Source organism: Moschus berezovskii, chromosome 6 (assembly GCF_049115385.1).
Source record: "Moschus berezovskii isolate FMDL1 chromosome 6, NW_MosBer_1.0, whole genome shotgun sequence".
Taxonomy (NCBI): domain Eukaryota; kingdom Metazoa; phylum Chordata; class Mammalia; order Artiodactyla; family Moschidae; genus Moschus; species Moschus berezovskii.
The window spans coordinates 68315045-68339444 of record NC_142465.1 but is presented as its reverse complement, the minus strand read 5'-3'; the positions used below and the strand labels follow the sequence as shown (position 1 = coordinate 68339444).

At 39.6% G+C, this 24400-nt stretch overlaps 2 protein-coding genes across 2 annotated transcripts in view; one reads left to right on the top strand and one right to left on the bottom strand.

The window, feature by feature from the left end:
- The window catches only part of LOC148777644 (ankyrin repeat and sterile alpha motif domain-containing protein 1B-like), a 573212-nt gene that overhangs the window by 319254 nt on the left and 229558 nt on the right, over positions 1-24400 (top strand). The gene's annotated exons all lie outside the window — the stretch shown is intronic.
- Positions 3366-3976, bottom strand: GARIN6 (golgi associated RAB2 interactor family member 6). Its single transcript, XM_088836724.1, is given in 2 exon segments — positions 3366-3700; positions 3703-3976. Coding segments are annotated over 2 exon segments (609 nt in total).

Below are 24400 nucleotides of genomic sequence, written 5' to 3'. Positions count from 1 at the left end.
GGTTGCCTTTACATTCTGATTCTGGGCTTTAAAACTATATTATTTATCACTTTCAGATTCTTAGATTTTTTACTTGCAAAATTAGAACATTGCTTAATCTTTTGGATCTTAATTTCCAAAATTATTTAATTTCTAGTTTTTGTCTAGATTTTGAATTGATCCTATATTCAAGTCTCATAATTTTTTCTGGTTTTTAGAAGGTATTTTCTTCTTTTACTGTGACTAGATTGTTGAAGTTTTTATAAGAAGCAATTCCTTTCAAATTTATGAGAATTGGTAATTCTGAAAAACAGGATTAAAATTAAAATATATAGAATATATTGGGCACTTTAGTATAATTTCAAAGCAGTTAAATAAAATTTAAGTTGGGCAAAGAATTAGAAAAGAAATCAAGAATGAAGGGACTGGGAATATGAAGCCCGTTCTGGAAAGTATAATTAAACTCAAATTTGTTTTTCAACATTCCTGGCAATAATAATCACTACTATTTTGAAAATGGAAGTGAGAAGGGAGGAAGTAGAATTCAGAAGTGAGCAAGGACAAAGGTGGTGTTGGGAAAAGATCCTCTGGAGCAGATAATCAACTATTAGATAAGGCCCAAGAATGAACATGGGAATTACACTTTATAGCTCTCCCATTTGTGTTGTTGCAACAGTACTTGGGAACCATCTAAACAGGAGACAATCCAATAAAGGTGCCAGGAATAAAATATAAAACTGTATCTTGTGTTTGCTCAAATGGCAAATCCAAATCTGAAATATTTGATTGACTGATATGCTCAAAAAAAGCTACAGTGAGATCAGGTATTGCCTGGCCATAGGAAACTGAAGCCATAAAAGAAAGTGTGGGGGAAGGGAAACTTTCAAATGAAGATGAAATAAAAACAGAGAAGAATTTTGTTACTTGAGTTCAGTGAATGCAATGAATACATCTAATAAAGAGCAGTGCTATTTCTAAGAACTGTTATCCCATATGCCTTGGGCTTTTTGTGCTGTAGGCATCTTGCTAAACTTTGTTGCTTTTGCAGATGTTGGAATGACTTATGTGCATCTTGTTTTTTCTCTAATGAATTTCTCTTCTTTCAAGACTCACCTAAAGACTCATCTGCTTTTTTGTCTAAACCTTCTCATCTGCAGTTAGGTACACTCTCATTTCAGTTCCCTGGCTTCCATGGCATTTCACTTCTGCCTCTGCCTGTTATTTATAGCCTTGTCTCTTTCTCTTGGGCTTCCCAGGTGAATCCGTGGATAGTCAGTCTGCCTATGCAGGAAACACAGGCAATGTGGGTTCTATCCCTGGGTTTGGAAGATTCCCTGGAGTAGGACATAGCAACCCACTCCAGGATTCTTGCCTGGGAAATCCCATGGAGAGAGGAGCCTGGCAGGCTCTAATCCAGAGGGTTGCAAAGAGTCAGACATGACTGAAAACGCACACACACTGTTTACACAATGCCTACAGTGGTGCCAGATATTTTACATGTAACTATCTAAAGAAAGAAACAGGTAACCTACTGAAGGCCATAGTTGGGTGTTTTGTTGCTTTCTAGGCCTCATTTATGTTGTTCTGCCTCCTATCAGTTGCTTCTGTCCTTTGTTATTTATTTTATAAGTTTTAGAAATTTCTTTGTAGATCATAGATAGATCAAAATTTTTGAGAGTAATCTTTAGCATTTTATTGTCACCTGTTCATTTAATCACAAATATCAAGTGAAGGGAAGGCTACAGATAGTTCAGAGCCTGATTATAAATTCATGTTTAGTTTCATTACTACACTTTCTTGTTAGTAGAGCATGTGTTATTAGAGCAGAGAATATGTGTTGCGTTGCATTGTGGTGGATGATTTATTACTTTCCTCCACAGTCTCAGATGAGCCACCTCTGTACCGTGTGCAGCTTTGAGGCTCTTGCCTAAAGAGTCAATCCTGATGGGTGGAAACCCTCTGTTCACCACCCTGCTACTCATGTAGCCTTCACTCTGCAAGGTTGAGATGAGGAGTCTGGATACCAAGCCTTTAACTGTTTTTGGAACAGGCTCACCAGTAGTCTCCACTCCTGCAATCCCAATACTCATGCTGCCCGCACATGGGGAGGGGCCAACAGCTCTTACTGATGGGCTGGAAGTACCCTCTGAGAACACGAGGACTTGCAGTCCTTGCTGACAACAATGATAAGACTTGTTGAAATTAACCATAATGACCATGCTAACTGGGCTTCCTCCTGGATCTCTGAAGGTTGTGCCTGCTGGGCTATTGTTTCTCTTCTGAGTCTGCAGACACGGTTACAGTCACATCCACAGCACTAGTGGTGGTGCCTGTTGTTACAATTGCTGCTTTGTAGGTTTTGTAATTGCAGAAGTATGTGAACTGTTGAAGGCAGTGTATGTGGGAGGCATGTTAAATTCATTCCTCCCCAGCATAATCATACTAAGTGGCTCTAAACTCATCAAGGTTTATGTAAAGGCTCTGAATGCTCACTCGATCTTGATTTCTTCCATAGAAAAAGGTAGCATTTGCCTAGGGGAAGACAAGTAAAGAAAGTGATACCAGTGAAATTGCTTCCTTCTCTTTCTGTAGCTAAACAACAAGAGCTTATAGTAAGAATTTTGAGCTTTCAACTCTACTCTGCCATTTGATTCAAGAAGTTCTCCTACAGTATCTCTACAATGACCACTCCAGTTTTGCTGGGACAGTTTGTGGCAGTGAGAATACTTATTAAAATACACTTTTGTTAATATTTCTCTTGGTCAGGTGATATGTGATTTAATAATTTGATGTATGTGTGTGTGTGTTCAATCGGTCCAATTCTTTGTGACCCCATGGACTGTAGGCCACCAGGCTCCTCTGGCCGTGGAATTTTCCAGGTAAGAATATTGATGGGGGATGGGGGGTTATCATTTCCTATTCCAGGAGATCTTCCCAACCCAGGGATTGAACCTGTGTCTCTTGCATCTGCTGTATTGGCAGGTGGATTCTTTACCACTGTACCACCTGGGAAGCACAGTATTTTGATAGGTACTAACAAATTATGCACATCTCACTGTCACTGATTTATACAAAAATCAGTACATGGCAGTCTTGGGGAGACATACATTTTGCAACATGTCTGCCTACCTGGGTTGGAGTATATGTTCAAGAATAGATTGGGTGGTCAGGCTGCCGCAGATGGCAATATGATATTGGATATGAAATTAACGGTTGCTGACAGCTAACAAATCCCTGCAATACAGCCTTGGGGAACTCTTTGGAGAAGTACTAGGAACCTCCTTGGTGTGCCATGGCCTCCAAATGAGGCTCATTTGGCCTTGAGTCCTTCCAAAAATTAGAGTATTTTCCAGATGAGCCTCTCTACCAAAGCCTCTGCAGAACTTTTAGCTGTTCTCCCTAAGCACCCTGGCCCCATCTTTTTGAGACTTACCACTGGGCACTTCTTCTCTTTTCTTAAATCCAGTTATGTCCAGAATGTTCCCAGCTGGGGTGGCCCGGGTTCTGCTGTGAGCCTTTGCTGATGGTCTTAGGATATAAATGAGGTTTTTCCACTGAATAAAAAGATCCCCTCTATCTGGAGGGGGACACAGCTGAAGGTACAAAGAGCGGCCAATGGCAAGCTTCAGGCGGAGCTGTTGATTTTTACTGTTATGAATGGATATCTCTACAAACTTCAAGGGAAGCATCCTGGTTAGCTCTAAGATCTGGTAGGCTTTTTACCTCTCTCCTGGGCAGCAGGGCTGTGCCTGTTAGAGTCATCACAGATAGCAGCTGGTTGGGCCAGCAGCATGACATCAGGCAGTGTGAGGTGGGGGCTAGTATGAGCGATGCCCACAGTCACCATTCAGGCCCGGTTGTGCACATCAATCACTTCTCCTTTCCTGCTGACCTGTATAAAGTCACTCTCAAACACTGGCGCATATTGGAATATAGGGTACTCCCCCTTGTACAGTTGTCGCTGCAGTTTCCCCATGGAGGTATTAAACATACCCATGGCAAGACTGCTTTTGGCTGAGTAGTATGCTAATGTATATCGGCTGTTCTTCACTAACTTTTATCAAGATAGCTCCTAGAGCCTTCTCCAAGCCTTCTTTACCACACCTTGTAGGGCATCCTGTTTCCCTGGTCTCTCCAGCAGTTGGGCTAACAGTGGTCTCCTTCAGACTTTGCCTCTGAGTGACAGAGGTCAAGGTGTGGGAGCTGATTACCGACTACTCAGTGCTAGAGACAGTTTCTTCTGGACCTGACTGTGCCCTGCCTAGAGTATGGAGATGTTAGGGCATGCAGAAGCCAGGCCTCCAGTAGATGTCAGGGTGTGCAGATATAAAGGTGTGCAGTTATCAGGGTCCCAGTATGTCAGGGTGCACAGATGTTAGGGTGCACAGATATTGGTATTCAGTCACAATCCCATTGCGTCTCTCCTCCGGAAACTGTACCCTTCAACTAAGCCTAAACTACCTTTAGGGATGCAACAGTCCCGCCCTCAGAGCAGGGTAACTGTCCTCTCTACTTCACCCATCCTCCCCAGGCCACACTGCCACAGCTCAGAAGACCACTCCCTCCTCCCTGGGCCCATCTAAGGATCCTAATACTTACTGACAAATTGCTTTCAAAGAGTTGGGCAAACTTTGTTAGGTATGAGTCTAAAATATACATACTCTCTTAACCAGCACTTCTAACTGCCGACAATTAGGATTAATTGTAGGCAATTTAACTTAAAGACAGTTGGACAAGCTGGTAAACAAGCTTGATGTATAGAATGTTTATCAAGGTTTATTGTAGCAAAAACAATCATAAACAAGATTAATATCTTATAATAAGGATTTTGTTAAATAGATTATGGAGCATTCTGTGAAAGAATACTCTGAAGCCATAAGAATGATTATGTAGTTCCTTATTTATTGAAATGAAAAGATATACCTGATAATATTCTTTTAAGAAAAAGAGAAAAGCAAATATTTCAGACTAGGTTTATACCTGCGATCCAATTTATGTAAAATCATCCATATGTATGTTTGGGTATGAAATTACAATATATTCAACGAAATGTTTAAAGTGCTTGTCTCTGGATGGTATAATTTTTATTTTCTTTATATTTCTTATTTTCTCTTAGGATACTACTTATTTACTTCTATTAATGGGATGAATTAAGCTATTTTTATTAACAATATTTTTACAGCCATCAAAAATTTTATGTTTTGACCTACCTTCAAGTTGTTGAGATTCTTCCTAGACATCTGTACCCTAACTGTACAGTGGAAAGAGCCTTGAACATCATATATATGCTCTAGTCTTTACTATCAAATTGGTTTATTAAAGAAGTAGTCAGAAATGTTGCTATTATAAAATAAATTCAGTAAGATTAAAATATACTTATTGGAATAATAATTTATATTACACACACATACATACACACGTAAAGCCATATTTTTTGTTTTTTGTCTATTCAGTAAGTAAAAATGAACACTTTCTTCCCTTCATATTGAAGTATCTGGTTATTTCTAGAAATATGAATACTTTATTCTTTATTGAGAGGCTTAGTCACATATCAATAGCAGTTCTTACTGGCCTATCCAAAATCTTTATATTTTAATTTCCACTTCATGTTTACATTGTCTATAATTAGAAAAATGAATAAGCCTAACATATATTTAGTAATCAAACTAACCTTTCAAATCTGTCCAAGAAATTCTGGTATTTGTTGAAAGGAATAGGTAGCACTGGATACAGTTTAATTTAATTTAGGTGCTTTTTAAAAAATAAAGTGAAGATGCATTGATTTTCTTAAAAGCACTTTCATGCCATGCACATATGTTATAAGATTCTTATCTTAGGCTTCATTAGACCATTGAGCCTTGTCTCCAGGGAAACCATAAGCAATATTACTTATAGAGCCTAAAGACTTGCACAATTTTTTCCTAACCAGTCATTAGAACAGCAACAGTAGAACCTCTCTGATGTGGCTTGATAACTATCATGTGTAGCGTTCTGGCAAATATGTCTATTTTAATTGAGTCTGATGAATTTTATCTGGAATTCCTCTATATATTTAGAAAACTGTCTTAGTATTTGCTTCAATAGTTAAGAAGCTGAGATTGCTAAATAAGAAATCAACCTGAACCAGAGATTAATAAATTCTTGGAAGACTGTCCTACGCAAACATTGGTGTGATTAATGTCAGAGAACATTTTGCCTATGTTCTCTTCTAGGAGTTTTATGGTGTCATGTCTTATATTTCAGTCTTTAAGCCATTTTGAGTTTATTTTTTATTTTGTCCCAGGAAAAGAGGCATTTAATCTTTATTTTTTAACGTGGACATTCTGTACTTCTGGTCAATGCATCTTTTTTTTTTTCTTTAATGATGAAAGCAATGTGTGTTTGGCCACAAACAAGCTGTTTTAGTTAACACAGTATTCAATTTAAATCATGTACAAGCTAGAATGACTTCCCCATACCTCAATATGTAGAAGTTTCTTCTATTGATAATCATAAGCAATTAATTGAATTTCAATTATTAAGTATGCAGTAAAGCCTTAAAATAACATCAGGAATGCAAATGTCATTGTAGGACCTCTTTCTTTTTTTATATAGAAATTTAGTTGATTTACAATATTACATTAGTGTCATATGTATAGCATAGTGATTCAATGTTTTTATAGATTATATTGAGTTTATTTTTGTACATGATATGAGAGTGTGTTCTAATTTTATTGACTTACATGTGGCTGTTCAACTTTCCCAGCACCACTTGTTGAAGAGATGGTCTTTTTCCCATTTTTATATTCTTGCCTCCTTTGTCGAAGATTAACTGGCCATAGGTGTTTGGGTTTATTTCTGGGCTCTTTTTTCTGTTCCATTGATCCATATGCTTGTTTTTATACCAAAAGATACATATACTATTATGTTCTAGCAGCACTATTCAGAATAGGCAAAACATGGAAACAACCTAAATATCCATTGACAGATGAATGGCCAAAGATGTCATATACATATACAATGGAATACTACTCAAACATTAAGAAGAACAAAATAATGCTATTTGCAGCAACATGGATGCAGTTAGAGGTTATTATACTAGGTGAAGTAAGTCACACAGTATGCCTGTGTCAGGTAAGTGTGATATCATTTATGTGTTGAATCTAAAATATGACACAAATGAACCCATCTACAAAACAGAAACAGACTCATAGAGAACAAACTTGTGGTTGCCAAGGTGGAGGGAGGAGGGAGAGGGATGGACTGGGGTTGGTAAATGCAAACAATTACTTTTATTTATTTATTTATTTTTATTTATTTTAATTGGAGGCTAATTACTTTACAATATTGTGTTGGTTTTGCCATTCATTGACATGAATCCGCCCTGGGTGTACATGTGTTCCCCATCTTGAACTCCCCTCCCACCTCTCTCCCAAACAATTGCTTTTAGAATGGATAAAATAAGGTCCTAATGTATAGCACAGGCAAATATACTCAATATCCTATGATAAATCATGCTGGAAAAGAATATAAAAGATAATGTATATATGTGTAAAACTAAGTCACTTTGCTGTACAACAAAGAATGGGATAACATTGTAAATAAACTATATTTCAATAAAACTTTTAAATAATTTTTTGGGTAAATGCAGCAGCTCTTAGCTTTCTGTACAGTCTTACAGTCAACTTATGTTCCTTCTCCTCTTCATAAGAGATTGAAGTAAATTATCAGAATTTAACCTCTTGGGCCTTATATGGGGCTTTCCTGGTGGCTCAGATGGTAAAGTATCTGTCTGCAATGCAGGAGACTGGAATTTGATCCCTGGGTCAGGAAGATCCTGTGTTTGTCATCCGTGAAATTGAGATGATCCTTTAGGTATCTTTCAACACCAGAATGGTTATGCTTTTGTGATAGGGGTTTAACTTTCCCTCCTGTAATAAAATTACTACATACTTTGGGAATATTCCAAACAATAATAATGACTTAAGGAATTACTCAGATATTAACAGCTCTGGGAATTTGTGATACAGTCCATAATCTTATTCTTCTGCTAAATTTCCTCTTGCAAAAACTTTTAAAAGAACCAATATTTGAAATATGGAAATGATAAAACTGTAGTTCAGTAAGGTGAGCATTCAGTGGGAGCAGTGCTTTGTTGTTTTTCAGTTCCTAAATTGTATCTAACTTTTTGCAACCCATGGACTGCAGAATGCCAGGCTCCCCTGTCCATCACTATCTCCCAGAGTCTGCTGATTCATGTCTATTGAGTTGGTGATGCCATCTAACCATCTCAATCTCTGTTACCACCTTCTCTTCCTGCCCTCAGTTCTTCCCAGCATCAGAGTTTTTTCCAGTGAGTGTACTCTATATATCATGTGGCCAAAGTATTGGAGCTTAAGTTCAGCATCAGTCCTTACAGTGAATATTCAGGGTTGATTTCCTTTATGATTGACTGGTTTGATCTCCTTACAGTACAAGGAACTCTCAAGAGTCTTCTCCAACACCACAGTTCAAAAGCTTCAATTCTTCAGCACTCAGCCTTCTTTATGGTCCAAATTTCACATTCATATATGACTACTGGAAAAACCATAGCTTTGACTAGACACACCTTTGTTGACAAACTAATGTCTCTGCTTTTAAATATGCTGTCTAGGTTTGTCATAGCTCTTCTTCCAAGTAGCAAGGTTCTTTTAATTTTATGGCTACCGTCAATGTTCACAGTGATTTTGGAGCCCAAGAAAATAAAATTTGTCACTGTTTCTACTTTTCTCCCTTCTATTTGCCATGAAGTGATGGGACCAGATGTTATAATCTTAGTTTTTGTGTTTTTTTTTTCCAATTTTATTTTATTTTTTTATTTTTTTAATTTATTTTACTGGAGGCAAATTATCTTACATTAATATATTGGTTGGTTTTGCCATACATTGACATGAATCCGCCCCGGGTATACATGTATTCCCTTTCTTGAACCCCCCTCCCACCTCCCTCTTCCCCATATCCTCCCTCCAGGTCATCCCCGTGCACCAGCCCCAAGCATCCTGTATCAGGCGTCGAACCTGGACTGGTCACTTATGATAATATACATGCTACAATGCCTTTCTCCCCAATCATCCCACCTTCACCCTCTCCCACAGAGTTCCAAAGACTATTCTATATACCTATGTCTCTTTTGCAGTCTCTTATTCTAGAGGAGATCAATCCTGGATGTTCATTGGAGGGACTGATGCTAAAGCTGAAACTGCAATACTTTGGCCACCTCATGCGACGAGTTGACTCACTGGAAAAGACTCTGATGCTGGGAAAGGTTGGGGGCGGGAGGAGAAGGGGACGACGGAGAATGAGATGGCTGGATGGCATCACCGACTCTGTGGACATGAGTTTGAGTGAACTCCGGGAGTTGGTGATGGACAGGGAGGCCTGGCGTGCTGTGATTCATGGGGTCGCGGAGAGTCGGACATGACTGAGCGATTGAACTGAACTGAACTGATACAGGGTTAAGGTTACCATCTTTCTAAATTCCATATATATGCGTTAATATACTGTATTGATGTTTTTCTTTCTGGCTTACTTCACTCTGTATAATTGGCTCCAATTTCATCCACCTCATTAAAACTGATTCAAATGCATTATTTTTGATGGCTGAATAATACTCCATTGTGTATATGTACCAAAGCTTTCTTATCCATTCATCTGCAGATGGACATCTAAGTTGCTTCCATGTCCTGGCTATTATAAACAATGTTCATTGCAGCCAGGACATGGAAGCAACCTAGATGTCCATAATCTTAGTTTTTGAATGCTGAGTTTTAAGCTAGTTTCTTTTTACTTTCCTCTTTCACTCTCTATAAAAGGCTCTTTAGTTCTTCTTCATTTTCTGCCATTAGAGTGGTATCATTTGCATATTTGAAGTTGTTGATATTTCTCCTGGAAATCTTGATTCCAGCTTATGATTCATCCAAGCCAAAGAATACTGGATGAAAAGCCCAGCATTTCATATGATGTACTCTGCATAGAAGTTAGATAAACAGGGTAACAAATATACAGCCTTGTGATTGTCCTTTCCCAATTTTGAACCAATCTGTTGTTCTATGTCCAGTACTACCTGTTGCTTCTTGACCTACATACAGGTTTCTCAGGAGACAAATAAGGTGGTCTGGTATTTCCATATCTTAGGAGATCCAACCAGTCCATTCTAAAGGAGATCATTCCTGGGTGTTCATTGGAAGGACTGATGCTAAAGCTGAAACTGCAATACTTTGGCCACCTCATGCAACGAGTTGACTCACTGGAAAAGACTCTGATGCTGGGAAAGGTTGGGGGCGGGAGGAGAAGGGGATGACAGAGAATGAGATGGCTGGATGGCATCACCGACTCTGTGGACATGAGTTTGAGTGAACTCCGGGAGTTGGTGATGGGCAGTGAGGCCTGGCGTGCTGTGATTCATGGGGTCGCGGAGAGTCGGACACGACTGAGCGACTGAACTGAACTGAACTGGACTGAAGAATTTTCCACACTTTGTTGTAATCCACCCAGTCAAATGCTTTAACATAGTCAATGAAGCAGAAGTAGATGTTTTTCTGGAACTCCTTTGCTTTCTTCATGATCCAACAAATGTTGGCAGTTTGATCTCCGGTTCCTCTGCCTTTTCTAAATCTAGCTTCTGCATCTGAAGTTCTTGGTTCACATACTGCTGAAGCCTAGCCTGAAGGATTTTGAGCATGACCTTGCTAGCATGTGAAATGAGTGCAGTTGTATGGTGCTTAGTTGCTCAGTTGTGTCTGACTCTTTGTGACCCCATGGGCTGCAGCCCACCAGGCTCCTCTGTCCATGGGGTTTCTCTGGTCAAGAATATTGGAGTGTGTTGCCATGCCTGCCCCTCCAGGGAATCTTCCCAACCCAGAGATTGAACCCAGGTCTTCCTCATTGCAGGCAGATTCTTTACCATCTGAGCCATCAGGGAAGCCCAAGAATACTGGAGTGGGTAGCCTATCCCTTCTCCATGGGTACTCCCTGACACAGGGATCAAACCAGGATCTCCTGGATTGCAGGTGGATTCTTTACTAGCTAAGCTACCAGGGAATTTCAGTTGTACAGTAGTTGGAACATTCTTTGGCATTGCCCTTATTTGGGATTGGAATGAAAACTGACCTTTTCCAGTCCTGTGGCCACTGCTGAGGTTTCCAAATTTGCTGATGTATTGAGTGAAGCACTCAATATGTCACCTTTTAGGATTTTAAATAGCACAACTCGAATTCCATCATCTCCACAAGTTTTGTTTGTAGTAGTGCTTCTGAAGGCCCATTTGACTTTACTCTCCAGGATGTCTGGCTCTAGGTAGGTGACCACAGCATCATGTTATTTAGGTCATTAAGACTTTTTTGTATAATTCTGTGTATTCTTGTCACCTTAAATTAATTTTTCTGCTTCTGTTAGGTCCTTACCACTTCTATCATTTATCATGCTCATCTTTTCATGACAAAGATGGGTATCTCCAATTTTCTTGAAGAGATTTCTAGTCTTTCCCATTGTATTGTTTTCATCTATTTCTTTGCATTGTTCACTTAAAGTCTTTCTTATCTTTCCTTGCTTTACTCTCGAACTCTGCAGTCAGTTGGGTGTATCTTTTCCTTTCTTCCTTCCCTTTTGCATTTTTTTTCTCAGCTTTTTGTAAAGCCTCCTCAAACAACCACTTTGCCTTCCATTTCTTTTTCTTTGGCTTGGTTTTGGTCACAAAATAGGGCTAAAAATTTGTGCCAGAATTTGGTTAATAATGAACATGGCTGTAGTAGACAAATTAATTCCCTTCTTCATATTCTAACCTTTACAACCTGATTAAGTGATGACCTTGTATGGCAAAGGGAATTGCAGATGTGATTAAGTTAAAGATCCTGAGGTGGGGAGATACCCTGGATTATCCATGTGGACCCAATGTAAGCACAAAGGTCCTTACAAGAAAAAAGATGGAGGGTCAGAGTCAGAGAAGGATACGTGATATGTGATGGTGGATGATACCACCTTTATGGAAGAAAGTGAAGAAGAACTAAAGAGCCTCTTAATGAAAGTTAAGAGGAGAGTGAAAAAGTTGGCTTAAAACTCAACATTCAGAAAACTAAGATCATGACATCTGGTCCCATCACTTCATGGCAAACAGATGGGGAAACAGTGGCTGATTTAATTTTTCTGGGCTCCAAAATCACTGCAGATGCTGATTGAAGCCATGAAATTAAAAGACGCTTACTCCTTGGAAGGAAAGTTATGACCAACCTAGACAGCATATTAAAAAGCAGAGACATTACTTTACCAACAAAGGTCCATCTAGTCAAGGCTATGGTTTTTCCAGTGGTAATGTATGGATTTTGATTTTGGAGCCCAAAAAATAAAGTCTGACACTGTTTCCACTGTTTCCCATCTATTTCCCATGAAGTGATGGGACCAGATGCCATGATCTTCGTTTTCTGAATGTTGAGCTTCAAGTCAACCTTTTCACTCTCCTCTTTCACTTTCATCAAGAGGCCTTTGAGTTCCTCTTCACTTTCTGCCATAAAGGTGGTGTCATCTGCATATCTGAGGTTATTGATCTTTCTCCCGGCAATCTTGATTCCAGCTTGTGCTTCTTCCAGCCCAGCATTCCTCATGATGTACTCTGTATATAAGTTAAATAAGCAGGGTGACAATAGGGGACGACAGAGGATGAGATGGTTGGATGGCATCACCAACTTGATGGACATGGGTTTGGGTGGACTCTGGAAGTTGGTGATGGACAGGGAGGCCTGGCATGCTGCGGTTCATGGGGTCACAAAGAGTCAGACACGACTGAGCAACTGAACTGAACTGAACTGATGTATTAAGGCTATAAAGCCCTTTCTAATGCTACATTAGCTGTATCACACATATTTTGATTTTGTTTTTCTTTATTAAGTTCAGTTAAGTTGTTCAGTCGTGTCCAACTCTTTGTGACCCCAAGAACCGCAGCACGCCAGGCCTCCCTGTCCATCACCAACTCCCGGAGTCCACCCAAACCCACGTCCATCAAGTTGGTGATGCCATCCAACCATCTCTTCCTCTGTCATCCCCTTCTCCTCCTGCCCTCAATCTTTCCCAGCATCAGGGTCTTTTCCAAGGAGTCAGTTATTCGCATCAGGTGGCCAAAGTATTGGAGTTACAGCTTCAACATCAGTCCTTCCAATGAACACCCAGGACTGATCTCCTTTAGGATGAACTGATTGGATCTCCTTGCAGTCCAAGGGACTCTCAAGAGTCTTCTCCAACACCACAGTTCAAAAGTGTCAATTCTTCAGCACTCAGCTTTCTTTATACTCCAACTGTCACATCCATACATGACCACTGGAAAAACCGTAGCCTTGACTAGACAGACCTTTGTTGACAAATAATGTCTCTGCTTTTTAATATGCTGTCTAGGTTGGTCATAACTGTCCTTCCAAGGAGTAAGCGTCTTTTAATTTCATGGCTTCAATCAGCATCTGCATTGATTTTGGAGCCCCAAAAAATAAAGTCTGACAGTTTCTGCTGTTTCCCCATCTATTTGCCATGAAGTGTTGGGACCGGATGCCATGATCTTAGTTTTCTGAATGTTGAGCTTTAAGCCAAATTTTCACTCTCCTCTTTCACTTTCATCAAGAGCCTTTTTAGTTCCTCTTCACTTTCTGCCATAAGGGTGGTGTCATCTGCATATCTGAAGTTATTGATATTTCTTCCAGCAATCTTGATTCCAGCTTGTGCTTCCTCTGGCCCAGCGTTTCTCATGATGTACTCTGCATAGAAGTTAAATAAGCAGGGTTTCTTTATTATTCAGCCTAAATATTATCTAATTTTCATTTTTAGTTATGCTCCCATATTTTTCCCTTAAATTTCCAACTATATGGGAACTTACTCTTTTTCTTATTGCTATATAAATTAATGCTACAGTATTTCATCTAGAAACCCACTTTCTAGCTACCTACCCTTGTAAGCCTTTAATAGATATTTACTGAATATATTGTCTATGGCACAGGTCTGCTGACTCCTGTAAAGGTTAGATAGTGACTATTTTATCTTTGTTACTGTATGATCTCTGTTGCAATTTATTAAATAACAGCTTTATTTATGAAAAGGGGCAATTGGCTGGATTTTTGCTGAAGTTTACTGACCACTGGACTATGGAATAAAAAGAAATTAGAACCCTGCTACTGATAGTGAAATCCATATCAATATGGATCTACTTGGAAATATTTTCAGGTGATAAAATGTTTTATCCTGTGCGAAAAATCAAAGCTTATTAAAAGAAGGCAAAAAAATGTGTGCTCCATAGATAACAAGTCTCTGAAGTGCCAGTTTCTAAACTTTCAAACTCAAAGCACAATTTCACGGAAATAATTTTAGATGTTCAACTTAAACACATTTCTCAGCAACTGAAACCACATTACAGTTGGTATAGAACCACTCTGGACTTTTAGAAGCTAAATTCTAAATGAGATGTGTACCCTCTGTGGTATGTGAGATGGGTACTTCTTTCAAGTGTTAGTGAGCAACTAGTTGGTGCAAAACTATTAATTCTATCGAAGTTAAGGCCCAACTCAAATGCTTTTTCCTTCCTAAAGGTTTAGCCAGAACTCCCCTGCCTGAAATCTTTCTCTTAATATTCAAATAACTTATTTTTTTTTTACATCTGTGAATCTCTCCCTTTTATTATATATATATACATATATATATATGTATATTTGTAGGTCAGTTGCTCAGCCATGTCTGAGTCTTTGTGACCCCATGGACTGCAGCATGCCAGGCTTTCCTATCCTTCCCTATCTCCTGGAGTTTGCTCAAACTCATGTCCATAGAGTCGGTGATGACATCCAACCATCTCATCCTCTTTCACCCTCTTCTCCTTCTGCCCTCAATCTTTCCCAGCATCAGGGTCCTTTCCAGTGAGTTGGCTCTTCTCATCACGTGGCCAAAGTATTGGAGCTTCAGCTTCAGCATCAGTCCTTCTAATGAATATTCAGAGTTTATTCCCAATATGTATTGTTTTAGGTTGTAAACTGCCTGAGGGCAGTGCCTGTGTTTAACAAATGTTTATGCTTCAGCACACTCTGCTTTATGCCTTGCATACAGTAGGCACTCAGGCTATGCTAATTAAATCCTGAATTTTTCTTGGTATCTTCCTTCTAGGGAGATAAGCTAGAATGGTATAAAAAGCATTCATTTTGGTAATCTGAATTCTGATTCTGTCTTGATAACTTTCTAAGAATATACCCAACCTCTGTGAATCAGCCTCGGTTTCTACATTTGTAAAATGAGGATGACTCCACACATTGTTTTGTGAGAATTAAATGAGTTGACCTGTGTCAAGTGCCTACAGAAGGCCTAACACATAAAACATTAGCCTTTATTTTATTTAATGGATGTATGCAGTTTTTGTTTTATGCACTATTCGATGAATCAAATATTTTAAAAAGGATGAATTAATAACCCATTAATAAGTAAATGTGAACAATGCAAAAAAAGGCAAATGATATCTCCATTGAGTGTTCATTAGTAAAATGTTACGTTATTTTCTGTACCTGTCAACAAATATTTTATCCACTGTACTTCTTACAGTTACCTTACTAGTAAAAATAAAGCTCTATTTAATTTGAATGAACTCCTAGAAGGATTTTTATTACTTAGCTTAATTCCTGGTACAACTGAGATTTGGTCCTACTAATTAGGCTTCTACATTCTGAAAACAGACAAAATTAATAGGAATTATAAGGGAACTTGTTAAAAGAAAAATGGTGTCCACTATCTTTTTATATCCTATGGATGAGCAGTATATTTTATACTGGAAGGGAGAAACAACCATAAACAAAAAATGCAGGTTATCAGCGGCCTGGCTCTTTTTTATATTTTTGGCATGTTTGTGCCTAGGTGTGATAATGCACCACAACTCTTCAGTGAGGCTCTGCAATCCAGCTCTGCTCGGGCTGGGCCATGATATACCCTTTTCCATGTGCCTTTCCCTCCTGTTATCATGCTCCTACTAAACTCAGTTTTCCAAGATGGTTTTGTACTCTACCTAATTTGTGTTAGTCAGCCCATGCAGCCTCTTGCTACAGTAGCTTAATGTATTGGAAAAGTCAGTAAAAAATTACTTCTTCTTGGGTGCAAGGGTAATGGGCTGGAGTTGGTATGTATCATGAAGGGGATACATACAACTCTGTGAAGAGAACAAGTGAAAAGGGAAAGGAAATAATAGGTGGGTAATGATGAAAGGAAAATGGTAAGGTAGATGGAGAAGAAAAAAAGAGCTGTAGGTTCTATTTGTAATCTACAAATGTAGAATGTAGGTTGTATTTGTAATCTTTGACCACAAGTCATATATTGATTTTTCAAACATATAGTGATGATAGGAATACAAGGTGGAAACTTGAGCAATTTGTCACTGTCACCTGAGTGTGAAGAGGAAATTATAGAATGTTATATACCTTTGATGAGTCATTTTTCATTGCAACACATGGACAGCTGGCTACCTAAAATACATTAAAAATGTATTATTTCAAGGGCTTATCATTTTATGATAATTGTTTGTAATTTACTCTTAAACTGTTTTGTGTATATCAACATATGTTGTGTTGCAACAGAAAAATATTTAGAAACCAATATATATTAATATATTTCAGTTCTAGCGACTGAACTGAACTGAATGTAATCTTTAAATTTCCTTAGGTCAGGACATTTCAAAGACAACTATTTTTACATAACTTCTCAGATACAGTTAATAAAGCTGATTCATTTTAATGCCTTGATTTCTTCAACGATATACAATGGGATTGTACATACTCAGATGGTTCTTGTATGGTTAAACTAGCCTCAAAAACAACTTGGCATATCAGAAGTGCTTCTTTTGGAGATCATTTTGTTTTGTGCCTCAAAAATTAGAAAAGAAAAAATCAGCAAAGATAATATAAAATGGCTTGCCAATTCTCTCTTTCTTTTGGTTTCAGAATTTTAGTTCATAGTAATGTTTTAACATGCATGTTACAATTTCTTAATTCTAACTTGTTTTCATAGTTCTTTTTCCATTTATGTAGTCACTTTAAAATATATTCTTATATATTTCATCTTTGCTGCTGCTGCTCAGTTGATAAGTTATATATGACTCTGCCACCCCATGGACTGTAGCCATCCAGGCTTCTCTGTCCATGGGGTTTAGAATACTGGAGTGGGTTGCCATTGCTACCTCTAGGAGATTTTCCCAACCCAGAGATTGAACTCCCATCTCCTGCATCTCCTGCATTGGCAGGCATATTCTTTACCATTGAACCACTGGATTTTTAAAAATGATTTTGTTTTTCCTAGTTTTAAATATTTCTATGATACCTTGATACTGGAGCTTCTAACAATATAAATTCTGGGGACATTGGTCATCGTCCAACATTTGGATGAACCTGAATCTTATAGACAGTAAGAAATAATGTACATCATTCTAAATAGTTCCTTTTTCATGTTTGTATCATAATGCAGTCAATAAAACAGTTTAATAGACTTAAAGAAAGAATCCTTTAATTGAGGAGTATAAATGATTTTAATTGCAGCCATTCCTTTGAGGGTTATCTGGGTAAGAAGCTGCCTGACATATTGTACACTAGAGCACAGAACCCAGTGTTCACTCTGCAAAGAGACTTTCTGGATTAATATCGTCATGCCTCAGCCACCACTTAGGTCACCTATCATCACTCAAGCGCTTGTCGTTTTATTGCTCTCATTGAACTCAAATTCCCTTCCCTTCTCTTATTCCCTACTGTCTGTAAATCAACAAAACTCCTATAGTCTTATCCTCTCCTGTGAATGTTTCTTCATGTCTTGGCCTTATTCAGAAGTATTTTTATTTGCATATGTATCAATATTAATTTATATAAGCTACATTGTTGCCAAGAAATTTTTTAAGATGGTAAACCATCTGTGTATATTTGTAGAGTCAATGGCAACCCACTGCAGTACTCTTGCCTGGAAAATCCCATGGATGGAGGAGCCTGGTAGGCTGCAGTCCATGGGGTTGTGAAGAGTCAGACACAACTGAGCGACTTCACTTTCACTTTTCACTTTCATGCATTGGAGAAGGAAATGGCAACCCACTCCAGTGTTCTTGCCTGGAGAATCCCAGGGACAGCGGAGCCTGGTGGGCTGCCGTCTGTGGGGTCGCACAGAGTCGGACCCTACTGAAGCGACTTAGCAGCAGCAGCAGCAAGCCAAAATTGGTACCATGGACAGCTACTATTCTTATCATTCCTTTCTTAGGTAATTATCCCTTTAACATATTAACTGTTTTCTTCCTGTATATTGAATAGTATTTTAAGTGATGAGGATACAGTGGTAAAAAGTTTACATTCTAGTAAGGGAGACAATAGCAAGCAAAGAAATAGATAAGTTTTGATAGCGGAAAATTAAATTGCATAGTCGAGGAAGGCCTCCCTGGAAAGGTGCCATTTGAGTTGAGACCTAATGACACAAAGAGGTTAGCCATGTGAAGATCTCTGTGTCAGGCAAAATGAAGTGTCAGTTCACTTTCAGTCCCAAGGCAGAGGGCTGCCCTAGAGTGAGTTAGGGGAAGGGTTAGAGGTTGAGGTCAAAGAGCTAGTTCAGTTCAGTTCAGTCGCTCAGTCGTGTCCGACTCTCCGTGACCCCATGAATCACAGAACGCCAGGCCTCCCTATCCATCACCAACTCCCGGAGTTCACTCAAACTCATGTCCACAGAGTCGGTGATGCCATCCAGCCATCTCATTCTTGGTCGTCCCCTTCTCCTCCCGCCCCCAACCTTTCCCAGCATCAGAGTCTTTTCCAGTGAGTCAACTCGTCGCATGAGGTGGCCAAAGTACTGCAGTTTCAGCTTTAGCATCAGTCCTTCCAATGAACACCCAGGATTGATCTCCCTTAGAATGGACTGGTTGGATCTCCTTGTGGTACAAGGGACTCTCAAGAGTCTTCTCCAACACCACAGTTCAAAAGCATCAATTCTTCGGCGATCAGCTTTCTTCACAGTCCAACTCTCACATCCATACATGACCACGGGAAAAACCATTGCCTTGACTAGACGGACCTTTGTTGGCAAAGTAATGTCTCTGCTTTTTAATATATTATCAAGGTTGGTCATAACTTTCCTTCCAAGGAGTAAGCTCCTTTTAATTTCATGGCTGCAGTCAGCATCTGCAGTGATTTTGGAGCCCAAAAAATAAAGTCTGACACTGTTTCCACTGTCTGCCCATCTATTTCCCATGAAGTGATGGGACCAGATGCCATGATCTTTGTTTTCTGAATGTTGAGCTTCAAGCCAAACTTTCCACTCTCCTCTTTCACTTTCATCAAGAGGCTTTTGAGTTCCTCTTCACTTTTTGCCATAAGGGTAGTGTCATCTGCATATCTGAGATTATTGATATTTCTCCCAGCAATCTTGATTCCAGCTTGTGCCTCTTCCAGCCCAGCGTTCCTCATGATGTACTCTGCATAGAAGTTAAATAAGCAAGGTGACAATATACAGCCTTGACGTACTCCTTTTCCTATTTGGAACCAGTCGGTTGTCCCATGTACAGTTCTGACTGTTGCTTCCTGACCTGCATACAGCTTTCTCAAGAGGCAGGTCAGGTGGTCTGGTATTCCCATCTCTTTCAGAATGTTCCACAGTTTATTGTGATCCACACAGTCGAAGGCTTTGGCATAGTCGATGAAGCAGAAATAGATGTTTTTCTGGAACTGTCTTGCTTTCTCCATGATCCAGCGGATGTTGGCAATTTGATCTCTGGTGCCTCTGCCTTTTCTAAAACCTGCTTGAACATCTGGGAGATCACGGTTCACTATTGCTGAAGCCTGGCTTGGAGAATTTTGAGCATGACTTTACTAACGTGTGAGATGAGTGCAATTGTGCGGTAGTTTGAGCATTCTTTGGCATTGCCTTTCTTTGGGATTGGAATGAAGACTGACCTTTTCCAGTCCTGTGGCCACTGCTGAGTTTTCCAAATCTGCTGGCATATTGAGTGCAGCACTTTCACAGCATCATCTTTCAGGATTTGAAATAGCTCAACTGGAATTCCATCACCACCACTAGCTTTGTTCGTAGTGATGCTTTCTAAGGCCCACTTGACTTCACATTCCAAGATGTCTGGCTCTAGGTCAGTGATCACGTTATGAGATGCCGGCCCCGGTGCAACCAACCAGGCAAAGAGGGGCAGCCGAGAGGAGCTACCCCGCGCCTGAGGCCAGGCCCAGCAGCCGACGGGTGGCTGCACAGGCACAGGAGGGCTGAGAGGATCTACTCCACGTTCAAGGACAGGAGGGGCGGCCTTGAGGAGATACCTCTCATCCAAGGTAAGGTACAGCGGCTGCACTTTGCTAGAGCGGCTGTGAAGAGATTTTCAACCACCAAGGTAAGAGAAATCCAAATAAGACGGTAGGTATTGCGAGGGGGCATCAGAGAGAAGACACACTGAAATCATAATCACAGGAACCTAGTTGATCTGATCACATGGACCACAGCCGAATGTGGTCCACTGGAGAAGGGAATGGCAAACCACTTCAGTATACTTGCCTTGAGAACCCCATGAACAATATCAAAGGGCAAAATGATAGGATACTGAATGAGGAATTCCCCAGGTCGGTAGGTGCCCAGTATCCTACTGGAGTTCAGTGGAGAAGTAACTCTAGAAGGAATAAAGGGATGGAGCAAAAACAAAACCAATACCCAGTTGTTTTTCTGGTATCATCGGATGTGACCGATGATAGAAGCAAGGTCCGGTGCTGTAAAGAGCAATATTGCATAGGAACCTGGAATGTTAGGTCCATGAATCAAGGCAAATTGGAAGTGGTCAAACAGGAGATGGCAAGAGTGAATGTCGACATTCTAGGAATCAGTGAATTAAAATGGACTGGAATGGGTGAATTTAACTCAGATGACCATTATATCTACTACTGTGGGCAGGAATCCCTTAGTAGAAATGCAGTAGCCATCATGGTCAACAAAAGAGTCTGAAATGCAATACTTGGATGCAATCTTAAAAACGACAGAATGATTTCTGTTCGTTTCCAAGGCAAACCATTCAATATTACAGTAATCCAAGCCTATGCCCCAACCAGTAATGCTGAAGAAGCCGAAGTTGAATGGTTCTATGAAGACCTACAAGACATTTTAGAATGAACACCTTTTAGAACGAACACCTTTTCATAATAGGGGACTGGAATGCAAAAGTAGGAAGTCAAGAAACACCTGGAGTAACAGGCAAATTTGGCCTTGGAGCACGGAATGAAGCAGGGCAAAAGCTAATAGAGTTTTGTCAAGAGAACGCACTGATCATAGCAAACACCCTCTTCTAACAACACAAGAGAAGACTCTACACGTGGACATCACCAGATGGTCAACACCGAAATCAGATTGATTATATTCTTTGCAGCCAAAGATGGAGAAGCTGTATACAGTTAGCAAAAACAAGACCAGGAGCTGACTGTGGCTCAGATGATGAACTCTTTATTGCCAAATTCAGACTTCAATTGAAGAAAGTAGGGAAAACCACTAGACCATTCAGGTATGACCTCAATCAAATCCCTTATGATTATACAGTGGAAGTGAGGAATCGATTTAAGGGACTAGATCTGATAGATAGAGTGCCTGATGAACTCTGGACGGAGGTTCGTGACATTGTACAGGAGACAGGGACCAAGACCATCTCCATGGAAAAGAAATGCAAAAAAGCAAAATGGCTGTCTGAGGAGGCCTTACAAATAGCTGTGAAGAGAAGAGAAGTGAAAAGCAAAGGAGAAAAGGAAAGATATAATCATCTGAATGCAGAGATCCAAAGAATAGTAAGGAGAGATAAGAAAGCCTTCCTCAGCGATCAATGCAAAGAAATAGAGGAAAACAACAGAATAGGACAAACAAGAGATCTCTTCAAGAAAATTAGAGATATCAAGGGAACATTTCATGCAAAGACGGGCTCGATAAAGGACAGAAATGGTATGGACCTAACAGAAGCAGAAGATATTAAGAAGAGGTGGCAGGAATACACAGAAGAACTGTACAAAAAATAAAAAGATCTTCACGAGCAAAGAGCTAGTTAGGGGCCAAAATTTATTGAGCTTGGTAAATCTGGGTAAAGAGTTTTGACTTTTTTGACTTTATTCTAATTCAAATGAGAAACCATTAGAGGATTTTAAGCAAGAATTTACTTGTTTTAATTTATATTAAAAATCTTCTATATACTCCTACCTAATTATATTAAGCATGCCTTTGTGTTCATATGTATTAATAAAGAGAAACAACCCAAGCAGAACACCAAAATGCCAAGAAGGTTTGATTGCCTATAGGGGTAGCTTCAGGCTTCCCAGGAGGTACTAGTGGTATAGAACCCACCTGCCAATGCAGGAGACATAAGAGATGTGGGTTCCATCCCTGGGTTGGGAAGATCCCCTGGAGGAGGACGTGGCAACCCACACCAGTATTCTTGCCTGCAGAATTCCCATGGATAGAGGAGCCTGGCGAAATACAGTTCGTAAGATTGCAAAGAGTCGCACATGACTGAAGCGACTTTGCATGCACACATACATGGGGCTAGATCAGAGAAATCTGAGTACTATGGAAGGAAGTTATATTTTGTTCCTTGACTTGTAAGTTAGTATTCTATAACATATATGTTCAGTTTTTGATTATTGAAAGTATTATATGATATTTCAGAATAGCAGAAAAATAAAGAAAAAATTATTGACATATTGTTCAAAACAGAACCATTTTGATGAATTTTTGCATTTTTTGCTTTGCAAGTTTTATGAATATGTATATATACACATATATCTATACATATACACATACATATATCAGTTCAGTTCAGTCGCTCAGTTGTGTCTGACTTGGCAACCCCGTGGACTGCAGTATGCCAGGCTTCCGTGTCCATCACCAACTCCTGGAGCTTACTCAAACTCATGTCCATCGAGTTGGTGATGCCATCCAGTCATCCCATCCTCTGTGTCCCTTTTTCCTCCTGCCCTCAATCTTCCCAGCATCAGAGTCTTTTCAAATGAGTCAGTTCTTCACGTCAGGTGGCCAAAGTATTGTGGTTTCAGCTTCAGCATGAGTCCTTCCAATGAATATTCAGGACTGATTTCTTTTAAGATTGACTGGTTGGATCTCCATGCAGTCCAAGAGATTCTCAAGACTCTTCTCCAGTACCACAGTTCAAAAGCATCAATTCTTTGGTGCTCAGCTTTCTTTATAGTCCAACTCTTCCGTCCATATATGACTACTGGAAAAATCATAGCTTTGACTAGACAGCCCTTTATTGGTAAAGTAATGCCTCTGTTTTATAATGTGTTGTCTAGGTTGGTCATAGTTTTTCTTCCAAGGAAGAAAAACGTCTATTAATTTCATGGTTGCAGTCACCATCTGCAGTGATTTTGGAGCCCCCCAAAATAAAGTCTCTCTGTTTCCATTGTTTCCCCATCTAATTAAGAAGTGATGGGACTGCATGCCATGATTTTAGTTTTCTGAATGTTGAGTTTTAAGTCAACTTTTTCACTCTCTTCTTTCACTTTCATCAAGAGGCTCTTTAGTTCTTCTTCACTTTCTGCCATAATGGTGGTGTCATCTGCATATCTGAGGTTATTGATATTTCTCCCAGCAATCTTGATTCCAGCTTGTGCTTCATTCAGCCTGGAATTTCATGTGATGTACTCTGCATATAAGCTAAATAAGCAGGGTGACAATACACAGCCTTGATGTACTCCTTTCTTGATTTGGAACCAGTCTGTTGTTCCATGTCCAGTCTAACTGTTGCTTCTTGACCTTGACCTGAAACAGATTTCTCAGGAGGCAGGTAAGGTAGTCTGGTATTCCCATCTCTTTAAGAATTTTCCACAGTTTATTGTGATCCACACAGTCAAAGGTTCTAGCATAGTCAATAAAACAGAAGTAGATGTTTTCCTGGAACTCTCTTGCTTTTTCAGTGATCCAAAGGATGTTGGCATTTGATCTCTGGTTCCTCTGGGTTTTCTAAATACAGCTTGAACTTCTGGAAGTTCATGGTTCATGTACTGTTGAAGCCTGGCTTGGAGAATTTTGAGCATTACTTTGCTAGCATGTGAGATGAGTGCAATTGTGCGGTAGTTTGAGCATTCTTTGGCATTGCCTTTCTTTGGGATTGGAATGAAGACTGACCTTTTCCAGTCCTGTGGCCACTGCTGAGTTTTCCAGATTTGCTGGCATATTGAGTGCAATAATTTCACAGCATCATCTTTCAGGATTTGAAATAGCTCAACTGGAATTCCATCACCTCCACTAGCTTTGTTCGTAGTGATACTTCCTAAGGCCCACTTGACTTCACATTCCAGGATGTCTGGCTCTAGGTGAGTGATCACAGCATCGTGGTTATCTGGGACCTGAAAATCTTTTTTGTATAGTTCTGTGTATTCTTGTGGAGAAGGCAATGGCAAGC